This window comes from Theropithecus gelada, chromosome 10, assembly GCF_003255815.1.
Source record: "Theropithecus gelada isolate Dixy chromosome 10, Tgel_1.0, whole genome shotgun sequence".
NCBI lineage: Eukaryota > Metazoa > Chordata > Mammalia > Primates > Cercopithecidae > Theropithecus > Theropithecus gelada.
In genome coordinates this window covers 3,959,995-3,974,288 of record NC_037678.1, presented here as the reverse complement: position 1 = coordinate 3,974,288, position 14,294 = coordinate 3,959,995, and the positions used below count along the sequence as shown (strand labels likewise).

Sequence of the window (14,294 nt, the reverse complement as noted above, 5' to 3'; positions counted from 1 at the left end):
CGCTTGGGCAGCATCCTGGAGGCCAGGGAGGGGCCTCCATGGTGTGGAGGGCAGGGTGCCAGGATGGGGCTAGAGGTCAGTCTGCTGGCCCTGAGTCAGAGATGGACCCACCCCACCCCGAGGCTTCAGTGCTGCCATACACACCCCCTCCTGCCTCAGAGGCGGCCTGCCTGGCTTGCTGCTTCCTGCTTCCCAGGCTCTTTGACCCCTTGGGGCTTCTCAGGAACTCTCATTTTGCATTTAGACCTCACCTTCTATTTCACGCATCTGTCCCAACCCTGCTGGGAGGGAGGTGGGTGAGGGGAGGCTGCGGCTGTTCACAGAGCCCTGTGCCCTCATGGCCATCAGGGCCGCGGCCGCAGCAGTGTGAGAGGAGGGATCTGGAGGCAGCTCACACGAGTTCCCAGAAGCTGATTGCTGGGTTTTCAGGAATTCTGTGAGTTGGCCATTAATAAAAATGAAAGTACATAAACTTGCAGTTAGATTAATTATATTGAAAGCAAAGGCATTGAATACTCGAACCCCATCGCTTCTGAATTATTTGATTGCATTTTACTATTGCGTGTGCTGCCGAGGTTCCCTGGGCCTGCCGCGTGTGTGGCGGAAACTCTGTGCGATGACGGCTGCTGGTGGGGCGGGAGTGTGTGCACCAAGCGCGGGGCGCTGCCGCCACTCAGGGCCTCGCTTCTCCTTGTGTTGTAGACTTACCAAAGTGATGAGGAAAGTGTTAACGTGCAGATGAAGCTAAAATTTGTGTGATGTCTGTAGCGGTTCGTTATGAATGGCATAAAAGCCTTGTGAAAATATTCTGCCATTGGAAAGCAGCTACCTCATTCAGCAAGGACATTTCCCGTGTCGTAGACTCACAGGTGACGTTCCCCTGCATGTCTCCTTTCCACCTTTGTTGTGGTTTGTAAACGGAAACAGAAACACCAGCCAGCATCCGTGTGGTGCTCATTGGTGGTGGCTGCCAGGGGCCAACCGTGGAGACAGGATTTGAGCACACATTCATGAAAGCATTCTGTGAGAGTCAGTTGTCTGTCCAGAATTTACACTTCATGAGTAGCGCACATTTCATGATTATTTGCAGATACGTGCCGCAGGTAGTCAACATGGGGCATGTGCCTGTGCGTGTAGGTTCCCCCGTGTGAAGGTTCCCCCGTGTGAAGGTTCCCCCGTGTGTAGGTTCCTCTGTGCATGTAGGTTCCCCCGTGTGTAGGTTCCCCTGTGCGTGTAGGTTCCCCTGTGTGTAGGTTCCCCCGTATGTAGATTCCCGTGTGCGTGTAGGTTCCCCTGTGTGTAGGTTCCTCTGTGCATGTAGGTGCCCCTGTGTGGGTTCCCCTGTGCGTGTAGTTTCCCCCATGTGTAGGTTCCCCTGTGTGTGTAGGTTCCCCTGTGTGTAGGTTCCCCTGTGCGTGTAGGTTCCCCTGTGTGTGTAGGTTCCCCCATGTGTAGGTTCCCCTGTGCATGTAGGTTCCCTTGTGCGTGTGGGTTCTCTTGTGTGTGTAGGTTCTTAAGCATTAACCAGCTCCTTCCTCCCCAGGCCTGGGCAGGATCCCATAGCGCAGAGGAGGAAGTGGAGGCTCATGTAGTCATCTCCTGGCCCTCCCAGTCTTCCTGACTATCTCTCCTGGGCCACGCTGGCAAGGGGTCCCAGAGCGGGCCGTACACTGTGCTGGCATTAGCACCCCAGGGTGTGCTTAGCCCTGGGCCCGCTCCCTGGCTCCCCGGGTGGCTTTCCTGTCACAGTGCAGAAGGCTCAGCTCCCCACACGGGGTTCCAGCCTGACCCTCGTATGACTCAAGCCTGAAGATATTTTGCCAAAGGAAGGAATTCAAGTTTCTTCCTGGAGAAACATCCCAGATCACTGAAGGCTTAGAGTTAAAGTTTTTATGTGTTCGTGGACGCTGTGCTTTGGCAGGGCCCAAGGCAGAGTCCATGGGTGTCCCTTTCTCTTGAGGCCTCTGGCAAAGGAAAGAAGCTGAGCTTTAGCTGGTGACGGGGGGCCCAGGCTGGTGGGGACCCCCCAGCTGTGGCATCTGGGCTGCCTTCGTGCGTCGGTCCCTCACTCTCTGAACAAGTGTCTGTCACTGCCCACCACATGCTAAGCTCTGCAGAGGGAGACTCGAGCACCTGCAGCTTGAGTCCACCTGAGCATCACCGGCAGAACCAAGCTCCCGGAGGCTTAGCCAGACACAGCCCCTGTCCTGGGGGAGCACCAGGCGGGTTCTAACCGAGCAGGGCTGGAGGTACAAGCGCTCAACAAGGAAGCCATCAGGACAATCCAAGGACCCCACGTCAAACCAAACAGGCTGGTGGAGTGACAGCGGGCGGTGCCTGGGGAATGGGGTCAGAGTCAAACATGTCTGGCCCTGCAGTGGGGACAGAGGCGGAGGTCGGAGGGTTCCAAAGGGGGTCAGCAGAGCTGCAGCCAAGCCTCGAGGAGCCAGAGCTGATGAGGGTGTCGGTGGAGCAGCCGCGTGGACCCGGGTGCACGGAAGCCCCTGGAGAGGTTCGGCAGGGGTGCTGCAGGGGTGATTTCCCCTTTGAAGGCCTCACCATGCTTACCGTGTGGAGAAGGCTTTGGGAGGCACGCGGCTGCCTGGACCAGGCTGGAGTGGTCAGCAGATGAGAGGCACGCGGCCTCCTGGACCGGGCTGGGGGGTGGGGAGAGGGGAGGCACGCGGCTGCCTGGACCAGGCTGGGGTGGTGGGGATAGGGGAGGCACGCGGCTGCCTGGACCAGGCTGGGGTGGTGGGGAGAGGGGAGGCACGCGGCTGCCTGGACCAGGCTGGGGTGTTGGGGGTGGGGGAGGCACGCGGCTCCCTGGACCAGGCTGGGGGGATGGGGAGAGGTGGACAGATGTGCAGCCCTGTCTGGAGGTGGGCGGCCGGCACGCGCTGCAGGTTGGCAGTGAAGTGAGGAAGAGGCTATCAAGGGCTCTTGAGGGTTTCACCCAGGCAGCTGGTGGACACGGTGCCATCCAATCAGAGTGCCCCTTGAGACCTGAGCCTGTGCCAGGTATGGCATAGTTGAGATACTGGTGAGCTGTCCAGCTCAGAGCCTGCAGGGAGGCCAGATCAAGGGGGAGAGGGTTGAGAGCAGCTGAACACCCACATATGGATGTCAGCATTCGAGGCTGCCTGACTGTGCCCAGCGGGCAGGACTGAGGCCTGAATCTAGGGAGGGGATGAGACTCGTGGGCAAGCCTTGAGTTTGGGGCAACACACGTCATCCGATGTCAGCCGACCCCTTGAGGCTGATGTTGGAACCCTAGTGGCCAAGGCCGGGCAGGGGCCGGAAGCGCAGGATCTGCAGTCTCAGGACCCCAGAGGGGTCCAGGGAGCTGCGTGTGTGCTTGGGTCCTTGGGCCTGTCTTTGCATCAGGAGTTAGGGAGGTGCAAGTGTGTGGCTGTAAGCATGGGGACACTGGGGTGGATATTTTTGTTTTGTTCTTAGAGACAAGGTCTGGCTGTCACCCAGGCTGGAGTGCGGTGGTACGATCGTGGTTCACTGCAGCCTCAAACTCCCAGGTTCCCAGGCGATCCTCCTGCCTCAGCCTTCTGAGCAACTGGGACTATAGGCACGCACCACCACGCTGGCTGGTGTTCTTATTTCACTTTTTGTGCCACTGTGTTGCCCACCTCAGCCTCTCAAAGTGCTGGGATTACAGGCCTGAGTCCCAGTGCCTGGCTGGCATTGGGGTATTGGTAGAACCAGGCCTTCTTTGCTGGCCCCCGTCCCCAGTCCTCCTGTTCACTCTGCAAAGCCTTGGCATCTGCCGGCTGCCCCATCCTCACATCCTCTCCAGCTGTCCAGGTTGACTGTCTAGCTGCTGGTCTAACCTCCATCCCAGGCTCTTCTGACAGTGAGGTTTAGGGGCTACCTTCCCTAGGGGACTGAGACTTGGAGGAGGGCCAGGCGGGGGCTGGAGCCCATGCAGTGGGGGCGGGGGTGGTGTGCCTGTTTTGTTCAACATCTGTGAGTCCTCCAGGGACGTTGCTTAGGAGGGCTGGCGGCTGTGGGAAAGCGGATGCTGTTTATCCCAGGATCAGCGGGAAAGCCGCCAGATAATAAGGGGATGAAGGGCACGCTGGCAGCTGGGCCCTGATGTGGAAGTCACTGTGATCCAGGGACCCAGAACTCAGAGAGAAACTTTAGCAGGGGAGATGGTGTGAGGGAGACACAGCTCAGGGCAAGCGCCAGAGACCAGGAACCACTTTTTTTTTTTTTTTTTTTTTTTTCCCAATTTTGGGCTGGGGAGGGGGAAATAAAGTCCTTTGTGGTTTCCAAGTCCAGGGTTCTCTAGACACTGTTGCCTTTGTGTGACCAGAAGCAATTCAGCGGTTTCCAGAGCAGCATGCTTTTGTGTTCCAGGGCTGGCTGGCCCAATTCCGTCCTGCTTGCAGAGAGGGCCGGGAGCCTGGCCGGGCGCTGCCCTGAGCCTGGGGGATCCTGGGAGACCCTGGACAGCCATGGTGAGCCCTGCTGTCCTGCTCTGGTGCACAGGACTGGGGTCCTCCAGGCTCCAGGGCAGCAGGCACCACCCTCTCTGTGCCTGCTGGTGTTAGGCGGCTTGGAGACTGTGGTTCCTGGTCCTCACAGTACATCCTGGTTCTGGGCCAGGATCTGGAGGAGCCACAGTGCAAGAGTGTTTCTGGATGTATCTGAGACGGATGGAGGTAGGGGCAGGGGGCAGGGGGCAGGGGGCAGGGGGACATGGTAGGTCTCATCTTAGTGGAAGCTCCAGCCTTGGGAAAAGCTGCCACTCTCTGGGGCAGTGGTCCCGGGTACCATGTGCTCTTCGGAGCCATCTCGATCTTGAAAGGCAGCCTCTCTCCCAAGGCCGGTGTAGGCCGACCCACTGGGAGAGCACCTGCGCAGCCCGGGGTGGAGGGTCCGGTGAGGAAGGGCGGAGGCCTCCTGAGAACCTGGTGTCGTCAAGGGGGCGGCAAGAGAAGGAGCCTCTCAGAACCTGATAGGTCGGGGGGAAAGGAGGCCACTCTGAGAGGGCCGCATGGCTCGGAGTCGCAGGGGCCCTGGGCTGCCGGGGGTGAGCCTGTAGGTGCAGGTGGAGGGGCCGGTTCTGGGGAGAGTGGCTGGGCTGCAGGCTGAGGAGCTGGGCTTCCTCCAGGGGCCGTGGACCGTGGGCAGCTGGAAGTAGGGAGGGCAGGGGCCATCCGGTGGGGGATGTGCGGTTGCAGCGCGCGGGATGGAAGGTGCAGGTGAGACGCAGGTGGGCAGCATGGGGAGACCCGGGTCTGGCCTGAGGTGCAGCCTGGAGCTGTGGTCAGTGTGTAGACGGGCCTTGGTTTCTGCATCTGTAAGTTGGGGGTGTGCTGGGTAACAGCATCCTCCCCCAAAATTCATGTCCCCCTGGTACCTGTGGACCCAACCTTACTTGGAAATGGCTCTTTGCAGATGTCATTGAGATGAAGTCACCCTGGTGTAGAGTGGAGCACTCTTTAGCACAGCGCGGGGGCTGCCCATGTGGCCGTGGAGGACAACGCCAGCCTGGCACAGGCACAGGCTGGAAGCGTAGCCCGGGCCCATCCCTGGCGGTGTGTCGTGGAGGGCCCATCCCTGGCGGTGTAGGCCGGAAGGCCCGTCCCTGGCGGTGTGTCGTGACATGTGTCATGACATGGAGTTTGATTCCTAACTGACTGAAGCTTGAAAAGTCTGTCTTTTTGGTGGACCCAGGGAGTGGGGTGAGGAGGGTGGCGAGGTCAGTGGGGCTGAGAGCAGAGTCCTCTAGGACCCTGATGTGTGGATGCCCTCCCCAAGGGCCGCTGTGAGCCATCCAGCAGGAGGATCCTGGGTTTGAGGCTGAGCCGGTGGTTGGGAGAGGACACTGTGGCAGGGCACGCATTGCATTCTGATGGTGACAGGCGGGACACTCAGGGCTTTTGTCCCCTCTCTCAGTGCCTCATTTGCTTGCCTGAGGTGATTGGGAAGGCTGGAATTAGAGCCTCCCAGACAAGGGGGCCGTCCTCTGCCAAGAGCTCTGTGCGTGTCCGAGCGTGGCCCCCGTTTTCCTTGGGTGGAGGCCAGCTCGGTGCCTTACCCAGGGCCTGTGGGCCCCAGCGCCCGGGTTGCCCGCCCCCTCCCTCTCAGCTGTGCTCCCAGGAGGAGGACTCACTGGGCTTTTTGAAAATGGAAGGAAGTAAGTTTTACATTGCTACACTTACCCTAGCCTGTTCATCCTTCCTTTTTAAACATTAAAAAGCAGTAAAAATGGTGGTTACCAGGGGCTTGGGGAGGGCATGGGAGTTCCTGTTCAGTGAGCAGAGTTTCAGTTAGACAAGATGAGTCTGGAGGCAGCTGTGCAGCATGACAGATGTAATTTATGCCACGGAGCTGCACACTTAAAAACTGGTGAAGTTGGGCCGGGCGCGGTGGCTCACACCTGTAATCCCAGCACTTTGGGAGGCCGAGGCGGGTGGATCATGAGGTCAGGAGATCGAGACCATCCTGGCTAACACAGTGAAACACCATCTCTACTAAATATACAAAAAATTAGCTGGAAGTGGTGGTGGGTGCCTGTGGTCCCAGCTGCTCGGGAGGCTGAGGCAGGAGAATGGCATGAACCCGGGAGGCGGAGCTTACAGGGAGCCGAGATCGTGCCACTGCACTCCAGCCTGGGCGACAGAGCGAGACTCCGTCTCTAAAAAAAAAAAAAAAACAAAAACCAAAAACTGGTGAAGTTGGTAAGATTTATTTTATGTGTGTTTTACCATAATCAAAAAATATTGTGGGAAAAGAAGTAATAGGCATTTTAGGAGATTTGGAGAGAGAATTGTTAGTGACCACCATAAGCCCATACTCCTGACGCCTGGCCCCAGAGCGCCCCAGTCTCTTCACACACCTGTTTGCTATAACAGCGGCCATGGGAGGGTCCCATTTTTAGTTACCTTTGTCCCTTCACAAGGACGGGGTCCTGTGTGGGTCCGCCAGGGTGTTCCAGGACCCCCTGCCCTGCTGGTCTTCATGGATGGTGTGTGACGTGCTTCCCCCGCCAGGCCTCCGCTTCTCGAGCTTGGTCCTAGGGTCCCGGTACTGAGGTGCGGATTCGCCGGTTCAGGGGGCGTCTGTGTGCTTGCTCTGTCACATTCCGCAGTCCAGGTTAGCTTTTGTTTCCTTTCTTTTTTTTTTTTTTTGAGATGGTGTCTTGCTCTGTCACCCAGGCTGGAGTGCAGTGGCGCAATCTTTGCTCACTGCAAGCTCCGCCTCCCAGGTTCAAGCAATTCTCCTGCCTCTGCCTCCTCAGTAGCTGGGACTACAGGCCCAACTAATTTTTTTGTATTTTTAGTAGAGACAGGGTTTCGCTGTGTTAACCAGGATGATCTCGATCTCCTGACCTCATGATCTGCCCACCTCGGCCTCCCAAAGTGCTGGGATTATAGGCGTGAGCCACCGCCAGCCTAGTTTCCTTTCTAGTGAGCTTGAAGGTTTTCACACATTAGGAGGTGGTCTTGTCATTTTTCCTACGTTGACTACGTTGTCAGGCTGCCCTTTTTTTTTTTAACGGAGTCTTGCTCTGTCGCCCAGGCTGGAGCGCAGTGGCGCCATCTCGGACCACTGCAACCTCCACCTCCTGGGTTCAAGCCATTCTCCTGTCTTATCCTCCTGAGTAGCTGGGCTTATAGGCGCACATCACCTCGCCTAGCTAATTTTTGTATTTCTAGCAGAGACGGGGTTTCACCATGTCGACCAGGCTGGTTTCGAACTCCTGACCTCAAGTGATCCACTCGCCTTGGCCTCACAAAATGCTGGGATTACAGGTGCGAGCCACTGCACCTGGCCTAGTCAAGCAGTCCTGTAACATGGATATTAATCCTTCATCTATCATATTTGCTACTTATATTCCTTGTTTTATAGCATATTTTGAAATTTTTTACTGTTTTACAAATGAGAGCTTTTTACTTTTGCCTGGTTGCCTGTTAGATTTTTTTACTTTGTGGCTTTTTTCTCAGTCTCTTAATATAGACTACCATCTTCTTCTCTCTAGGGATTTGATAGCTACTAAGTTCCCTTTCTTTTTTCTTTCTTTCTTTCTTTTTTTTTTTTTTTTTGTGACAGAGTCTCACTCTGTTGCCCAGGCTAGAGTACAATGGTGCGATCTTGGCTCACTGCAGCCTCCACCTCCTGGGTTCAGGCGAATCCTCTGCCTCAGCCTCCTGAGTAGCTGGGACTACAGGCGCCCACCACCACGCCTGGCTAATGTTTGTATTTTTAGTAGACACGGGGTTTCACCATATTGGCCAGATGGTCTCGATCTCCTGACCTCGTGATCCACCTGCCTCAGCCTCCCAAAGTACTGGGATTACAGGCATGAGCCACTGCACCCAGCTGTTCTCTTTTCTTTTGGTTTGTGTGTTTTTAAGTTTACTGAACCTTTAGTCCTTCTGCAATTTGTAGCTCCTATATTGGAAACTTTTCCAAATGGCTGACTTTTGCCCCCCCAACCTGGGCTATGAGCAGCGGTTGCCACCTCCCCATCACCCACAGCCCCCTCCTGGGGTCCTCCCAGCTTCCAGGGGGCGCTGGGCAGCAGGATAGTTCCCCGTAGAGCCTGTGTCCTGTGGGTTTTGCAGCAGGGATACTCAAGCATCCCAGAAGTGCTTCCCCTCCCCTCACATGCCGGGAGCCTCCGCAGCTCTGTGGCTCAGAGCGGGTTCTGGTGCGTTCTACGTCTTCGGTCCTCACTGTGAGTGAGATTTCTTGCCACAAACCGTGATGCCGAGTAGAGCGGAGGAGGCTTGGGAGGCAGGGTGGGCACATCAGGGCTGGACCTGACCTTGCTGTCAGTGCTTCCCTGCCATGCTGCCCGCCCCAAGCAGGAAGTTCGGGAAATGCCCCCACCAGGGATCACTCCCCGTCCCCTCTCTCCTGGCGCCTGACCCAGTCGCCCTGTTTTCTTGAATTCCCGGATACCTTTGCCTTACTGGTAACCTTACTGGTATGCCTTACTGAAAAGGTTCAGAGGCAAAAAATTCAGCTCAGAAAACTGGTCCGTGGCAGGACAGGCTTTCAGCCCAGGCATGCGCAGAGCAGTCCTCCCACGGGGACCCAGGTGTCTTGCACAAGTTGGGGACGGGGTTTTGGGAGAGGCATCCAGGCCGTGGAGCTGCGTGCCGTCCTCTCCCTGCCTAGCTGGTCCCTCCTGTGGGCCACTGACCCTGGCCCCCAGGTTTTAGGGGGTACCTTGGTGTTGCTGGCCAGTTGGGGCAGCGATGTGGGGAGCAACATCCCATGGCATATCCGCTCTTTGGCACCCGGTGTGTGTGAATTACAGGTGTCCTCACGCAGCACACAGTGACTCGCACCTCAATGTGACCTGGCCTCTGTGTTGATTGGAGTGGGAGGCAGGCATGGGGGCTGGGACAGGAGGCACAGCTGGCTGCGGGTGCCTGGGCCTGCTGTCTCTGGGAGGGCTTCTGGGAGGTGGTGCGATCGGAATGTGTCTCAGAGTACAAACCTGGTTGCATGGCGAGTAGGAACATGCTTTAGGCAGAAGGAGCAGTGTGGGCGGAGTCCTGGGAGCTGGGGCCAGGTGGAGCAGGCGAGAGGGACATGAGGCCAAGTTCCCTCGGTCTAGCAGAGAGTCAACCAAGGCATCCCTAGCACACGCATCTGCTGGTTTCCAGGCGTGGCTGCCGTCCTGGCGCTGTGCTGGCTGCCATCCTGGCGGTGTGTGTGGCCGTCGTGTTGACCACGTTCTTGATGGTTCGTTAGGCAACTTTTCAGCATGGCTGGCCCTCCTTCCCAATTCCAGAGCAGCATTCTTCCCTTGTGCCTGCACACCGCCCCGCTGAGCCAGGCTGAGAACCCTGGCTTCCTTCTGCCTGCTGGAAGCCGGGGGTCTTGCTTGGTGGGAGGCAAGGACGCAGCTCAGTGCTGACCAGGCTGGGCTGGGTGGGGTGGCCGAGGACCCCACCTGGTGGGTGCAGGGCGGGGGTCTCTGGGTGGGGTTTTCTTTGGAAAGCTGGACTAGTTGTGCCCTGCATGTGGGAGCTGGGTCGTGGGGCTTGGAGGTGTGTGTGGGAGGGACGGTGGCGAGCGGAGAGTGACCATGCCCCTCTCTTGCAGGGAGCCCGAGCGTCATGTTAGGGTGAAGCAGAGGAGCTCAGTGCTGAACATGCTAAGGAGGCTGGACAAAATCAGGTTCAGAGGTCACAAGAGAGATGACTTCCTCGATCTAGCGGAGTCTCCAAATGCCTCGGACACCGAATGCAGCGACGAGATCCCCCTGAAGGTGCCGCGGACCTCGCCCCGGGACAGCGAGGAGCTGAGGGACCCTGTGAGTACCTGTCCTCGTCCCCCGGTGTGGGCTGGGGTGTCGTCCCCGTCCTCTGTGGCCGGGCCGCGCGTGAACTCAGGCAGATTCGTGTCCTGCCCGTGCTGGTCAGAGACGGACTGGGCCTGACTCTCCACTCACCTGCCCCCGACCCCTGCAGACCTCATGGGGCCGGGGTGCTGCCAGGCCGAGCCTTCTGCGTTCCCAGGTCTGATCAGCGACTGCACTGGTTTCCCTCACTGGCTTTTCTGGGTGGGTGGCAGGTTTCTCACGCACTTGTGACGTGGAAGCCTCGGCCTGGCCCTGGGAGCGTTGACATGCGAATGGAGCAGGGCGCGTACTGTCTGGAAGCCGCTGGTGCCTGACTTGTCTTCTGGTCAAGCTGAGGTGCACGTTCCAGCCCCTAAAGCTGGCTGAGCCCAGGCTGGGCCCTCGTCAGCCACGCGGAGTCAGGGCTGGGCCTGTGGCCGGCTGGGGGGACAGCAAATACCCATGGAGCACCTCAGTTAGGCCCTGGGCCCGGAGTGGGAGCCAGGTGGAGAGCCAGGCGGGAGCCAGGCAGGATTGGGCCCTGCCTTGCAGAAACTTGCATTTGGTGGGGGGCGGGGCGGGTCCCGTAGCATGGTGGACTGGGTTCCCTGCGGCCCCTCCTCTGGCCCAGCGTGGCCTCTAGCACCTCCCGGTGCGCACCCACCATGTCCGGCTGGTTTCCTCTCCCATCCCCTGAGCCAGGTCTTCTTTCCCGGTGTGGCCTGGGAGTGCCGGCCTCCCCTGGCTCCTCGCGTTGCTAATGCTTTATAGCAGGACAGTGACTGTGCGTTGCTCTCAGCAGGAATGAATAATTTACTGCTGCTGCTGCTCTCTTGACGCTGCCCAATCAGCAGAGGCGGCCGCTTGGCTTCCTGGGGCGTCACCACAGAGCACGGAGCGCCCAGCCTGCGGGATTGGCCATCCCCGGGCAAAGGTCGTGGTTGGTCCTGGGAGTGGACCGGGACCCCGGCGGGGTGTCTGCCCTTGTGCGGGTTATGTGGCAGAACGGCAGGGGCCTGCCCTCACCAGAGAGCTGTGTCTCATCCGCCTCTGGCTGGGGCTGGCACGGAGGGCGTGGGCCACGATTCTCTGATGGTGGTCTTTGTGCTGAGTGGTGGGTGTCTCGGAAACAAAAATCTCCCTCCCCACACACACATGGTTCCAAGCTCAACAGGGAGGGGTGACAGGGATCCCACGCAAAGGCCGGAGTGGGGCTGTTTCCCTAGCTCCCTCTCCGCCGTCGGTCTTTCCTGCTCCAGGCGCTGTCTAGGTAGCGGCCCTCCCGCCTGAGGCACCCTGTGAGTACCTGTCTTCGTCCCCCGGTGTGGGCTGGGGTTTCATCCCTGTCCTCTGGCCGGGCCAAGCGTGGACTCAGGCAGATTCGTGTCCTGCCCCGGCTGATCAGAGACGGACTGAGTGTGTGGGGTGGGTAGGGCTGGCATGGGAGGAGTGGGTGGTGCAGAAGGTCTCCAGGGCCTGGCCTCCAGGGATCTTCCCCAGCCATTGACCAGCCATGAGGCCTTGGCGGGCCACACAGTCTAGCAGTACCCGCCCATGGTGTTTTGGTGCAGGTCACAGCTATTGTCATGGAAGAACATGGGAACTGGCACCTGGTGCTGCCCCTCCCTGGGATGGTCCAACAACCAGCCTGGCCAAGGGCCTCCTGCCAGGGGTGGTCTCTGCGTAGAGCTGCTAGCATAGTGGGACTGGGCTGCCGGAAGGTTCTGATACCAGTGCCGGGGCCTTGTGCTGTGTGGCAAGCCGGGGCTTTGGTGTTGGTGGAAGGCGAGGTTTGCGCAGGAGGTGACTCTGGAGGTGCGGTGCCTCCAGGACCAGGCCTGGCTTCTGTGGCTATCAGGGGAACATTGGTCCAGCCCTGGGGCTCCTGTTGAGGTGAGGAATTGGGAGAACTCGTGGGTGTTTATTCTGGGACTGTGATTTGGTGTCCCGTGTTTGGATGGCTTTGCTTGCCAAGGCTGTTATCGGGGGAGAGCCTTTCCCTGGGGTTGCCATGGTCCTGGACATGCCGTGGTGGGTGAGCTGGAGGGCTGGAGTGAGGGGGCAGGTGCAGGGTTGCAGGTGTTGGTCTGGTTGGATCAGCAGGAGGTAGGGCTGCAGGATTGTGAGGGTCTTCACCTGGGGCAGAATATCTGGATTTGGGGGGCATCAGGGAGCCCCTGCGGGGGAGGGTCACTGTCAGAGCTGGCTGCTCCAGGGTGATTGTCTGGGGAGTAGCCTGGAGAATGTGCCTCCTGGGGGTGGCAGAGGGTATGGTGCTGGTGGAGTTGCTGGGGTCACAGGAGAGGCAGGCTGTGGTCTCGACCAGCTCTGGTGGGCAGGTGGTGGTCCACGAGGCATAAGGGGGCTTGAGGGGGCATGTTGAGTTGAGAGGGAGCCCGCCGAGGAGGGTCAAATGCTGCAGAGGCCAGGGCAAGGTCAGCCTGTGGACTGGGGCCCCCCTTCCTCAAGGCTATGAGGGGCTGCAGGGAGAAACCACCGCAGGGACTCGGCCGTCCGGAATCCCAGGAGATTCCCAGTGTGGGCAAGCAGGGCCCTGCTTGGGGCATCATGCTGAATGGAGGTCAGGCGCTGACCGCCGAGACCAGGCTGAGCCCCTTAGCTGTTTAACCTGGACCTGAGCCTCAGTGTCCTCAGCTTTTAAGGGGGACGGCAGTCTCGTCCACCCCCAGGCCTGCTTTAAGGATTCAGTGAGATACTAAGTGAAACGTGCATGGCTGGCATCTTGCTTGTGGTTAGCTTGCAGGGAGCTGTAATTATTAATGACCGTGAAATATTGATTTGCTAAACCCTCCTCCCAGTTCCAGGGCTCCTTTGCAAGGCCTCATTCCTGTAGCATGTAGACGCTGCTCCGGGCCAGGCTCACGAGGCTCCCCGGGTGGGGGGCTGTGCAGCGTTGCCCCGCTCCTTCAAGCCGCCCTCTCATCAGCCTTCTTCGGACATGCAGCCTCCCAGAAACATCCTGAGATCTGGTCTCAGGCACAGAGACCTTGGGGGTTGGTTTTATAACAGCTTGATCGAGATGTTCCCACCCAGTATACAGTTCACCCACTAAAAGTGTGCAATTCAGGGATTTCTATTAGTAGTGTATTATAATGCTGTGCGACCTAAATTACTACAGTTTTAGAAGGTTTTTAGCACCTGAGAGAGACCCCATTCCTTTAGCAGTCACTCCCATTTCCCTCGGCCCCCAGCCCCGCCAGCCGCCAGCCTGCTTTCCGTCTGTGGATTTGCCCGTTTGGGACATCTCATATAACACGTGGCCTCGCGTGTCTCTTCTTTGCTTGCATAAGGGACTTGAGGTTCATCCATGCTGCAGTGTGCATTGGTGTTGCCTGCTTTTTTATGGCTGAACCTGTTTAGTCATATGGTCCAGCCACATTTTCTTTTTCTTTTTTCCTTTTCTTTTTTTTTTTTTGAGACAGAGTCTCACTCTGTCGCCCAGGCTGGAGTGCAGTGGTGTGATCTCGGCTCACTGCAACCTCCACCTCCCAGCTTCAAATGATTCTCGTGCCTCAGCCTCCCGAGTAGCTGAGACTACAGGCATACACCACCACGTCCGGCTAATATTTTGTATTTTTAGTAGAGATGGGATTTCGCCATGTTGCCCAGGCTGGTCTCAAACTCCTGAGCTCAGGCAATCCACCCGCCTCGGCCTCCTAAAGTGCTGGGACTACAGGCATGAGCCACCATGCCCTGCCTGTTGTCTTTATTCATTGATCTGTTGTGGGCACCTAAGCGGTTCCCACTCTTGGACTGTGATGATTAAGGCTGAATGCCTGTGATTGAGTTTTTGTGTGCACGTGTTTCCACATGGTCTCGCTGGGCCATGCAGGGACCTGAGGTTTCCCTTTTCCAGGATCCACCGTATTCTCCCGTGCAGCTGTGCCATCCTCTGTGCCCACCGGTAGGGTCTGAGGGTTTCCCTGGAGGGGCAGATTCAGACAGG

General features: G+C 58.1%; 1 protein-coding gene across 2 annotated transcripts in view; it reads left to right on the top strand.

The window, feature by feature from the left end:
* GRAMD4 (GRAM domain containing 4) overlaps window positions 1–14,294 on the top strand; it is a 103,299-nt gene that overhangs the window by 37,792 nt on the left and 51,213 nt on the right. The window contains exons 1-2 of one of the 2 annotated variants that reach the window (XM_025400377.1): window positions 4,520–4,682; window positions 10,090–10,300. In XM_025400377.1, coding sequence (XP_025256162.1) covers window positions 10,139–10,300 — 162 coding nt within the window. In that variant the 5' untranslated portion in view covers window positions 4,520–4,682; window positions 10,090–10,138. Of the gene's footprint in view, window positions 1–4,519; window positions 4,683–10,089; window positions 10,301–14,294 lie in introns of those variants that run through there. The other variant, XM_025400375.1, reaches the window with a different exon arrangement.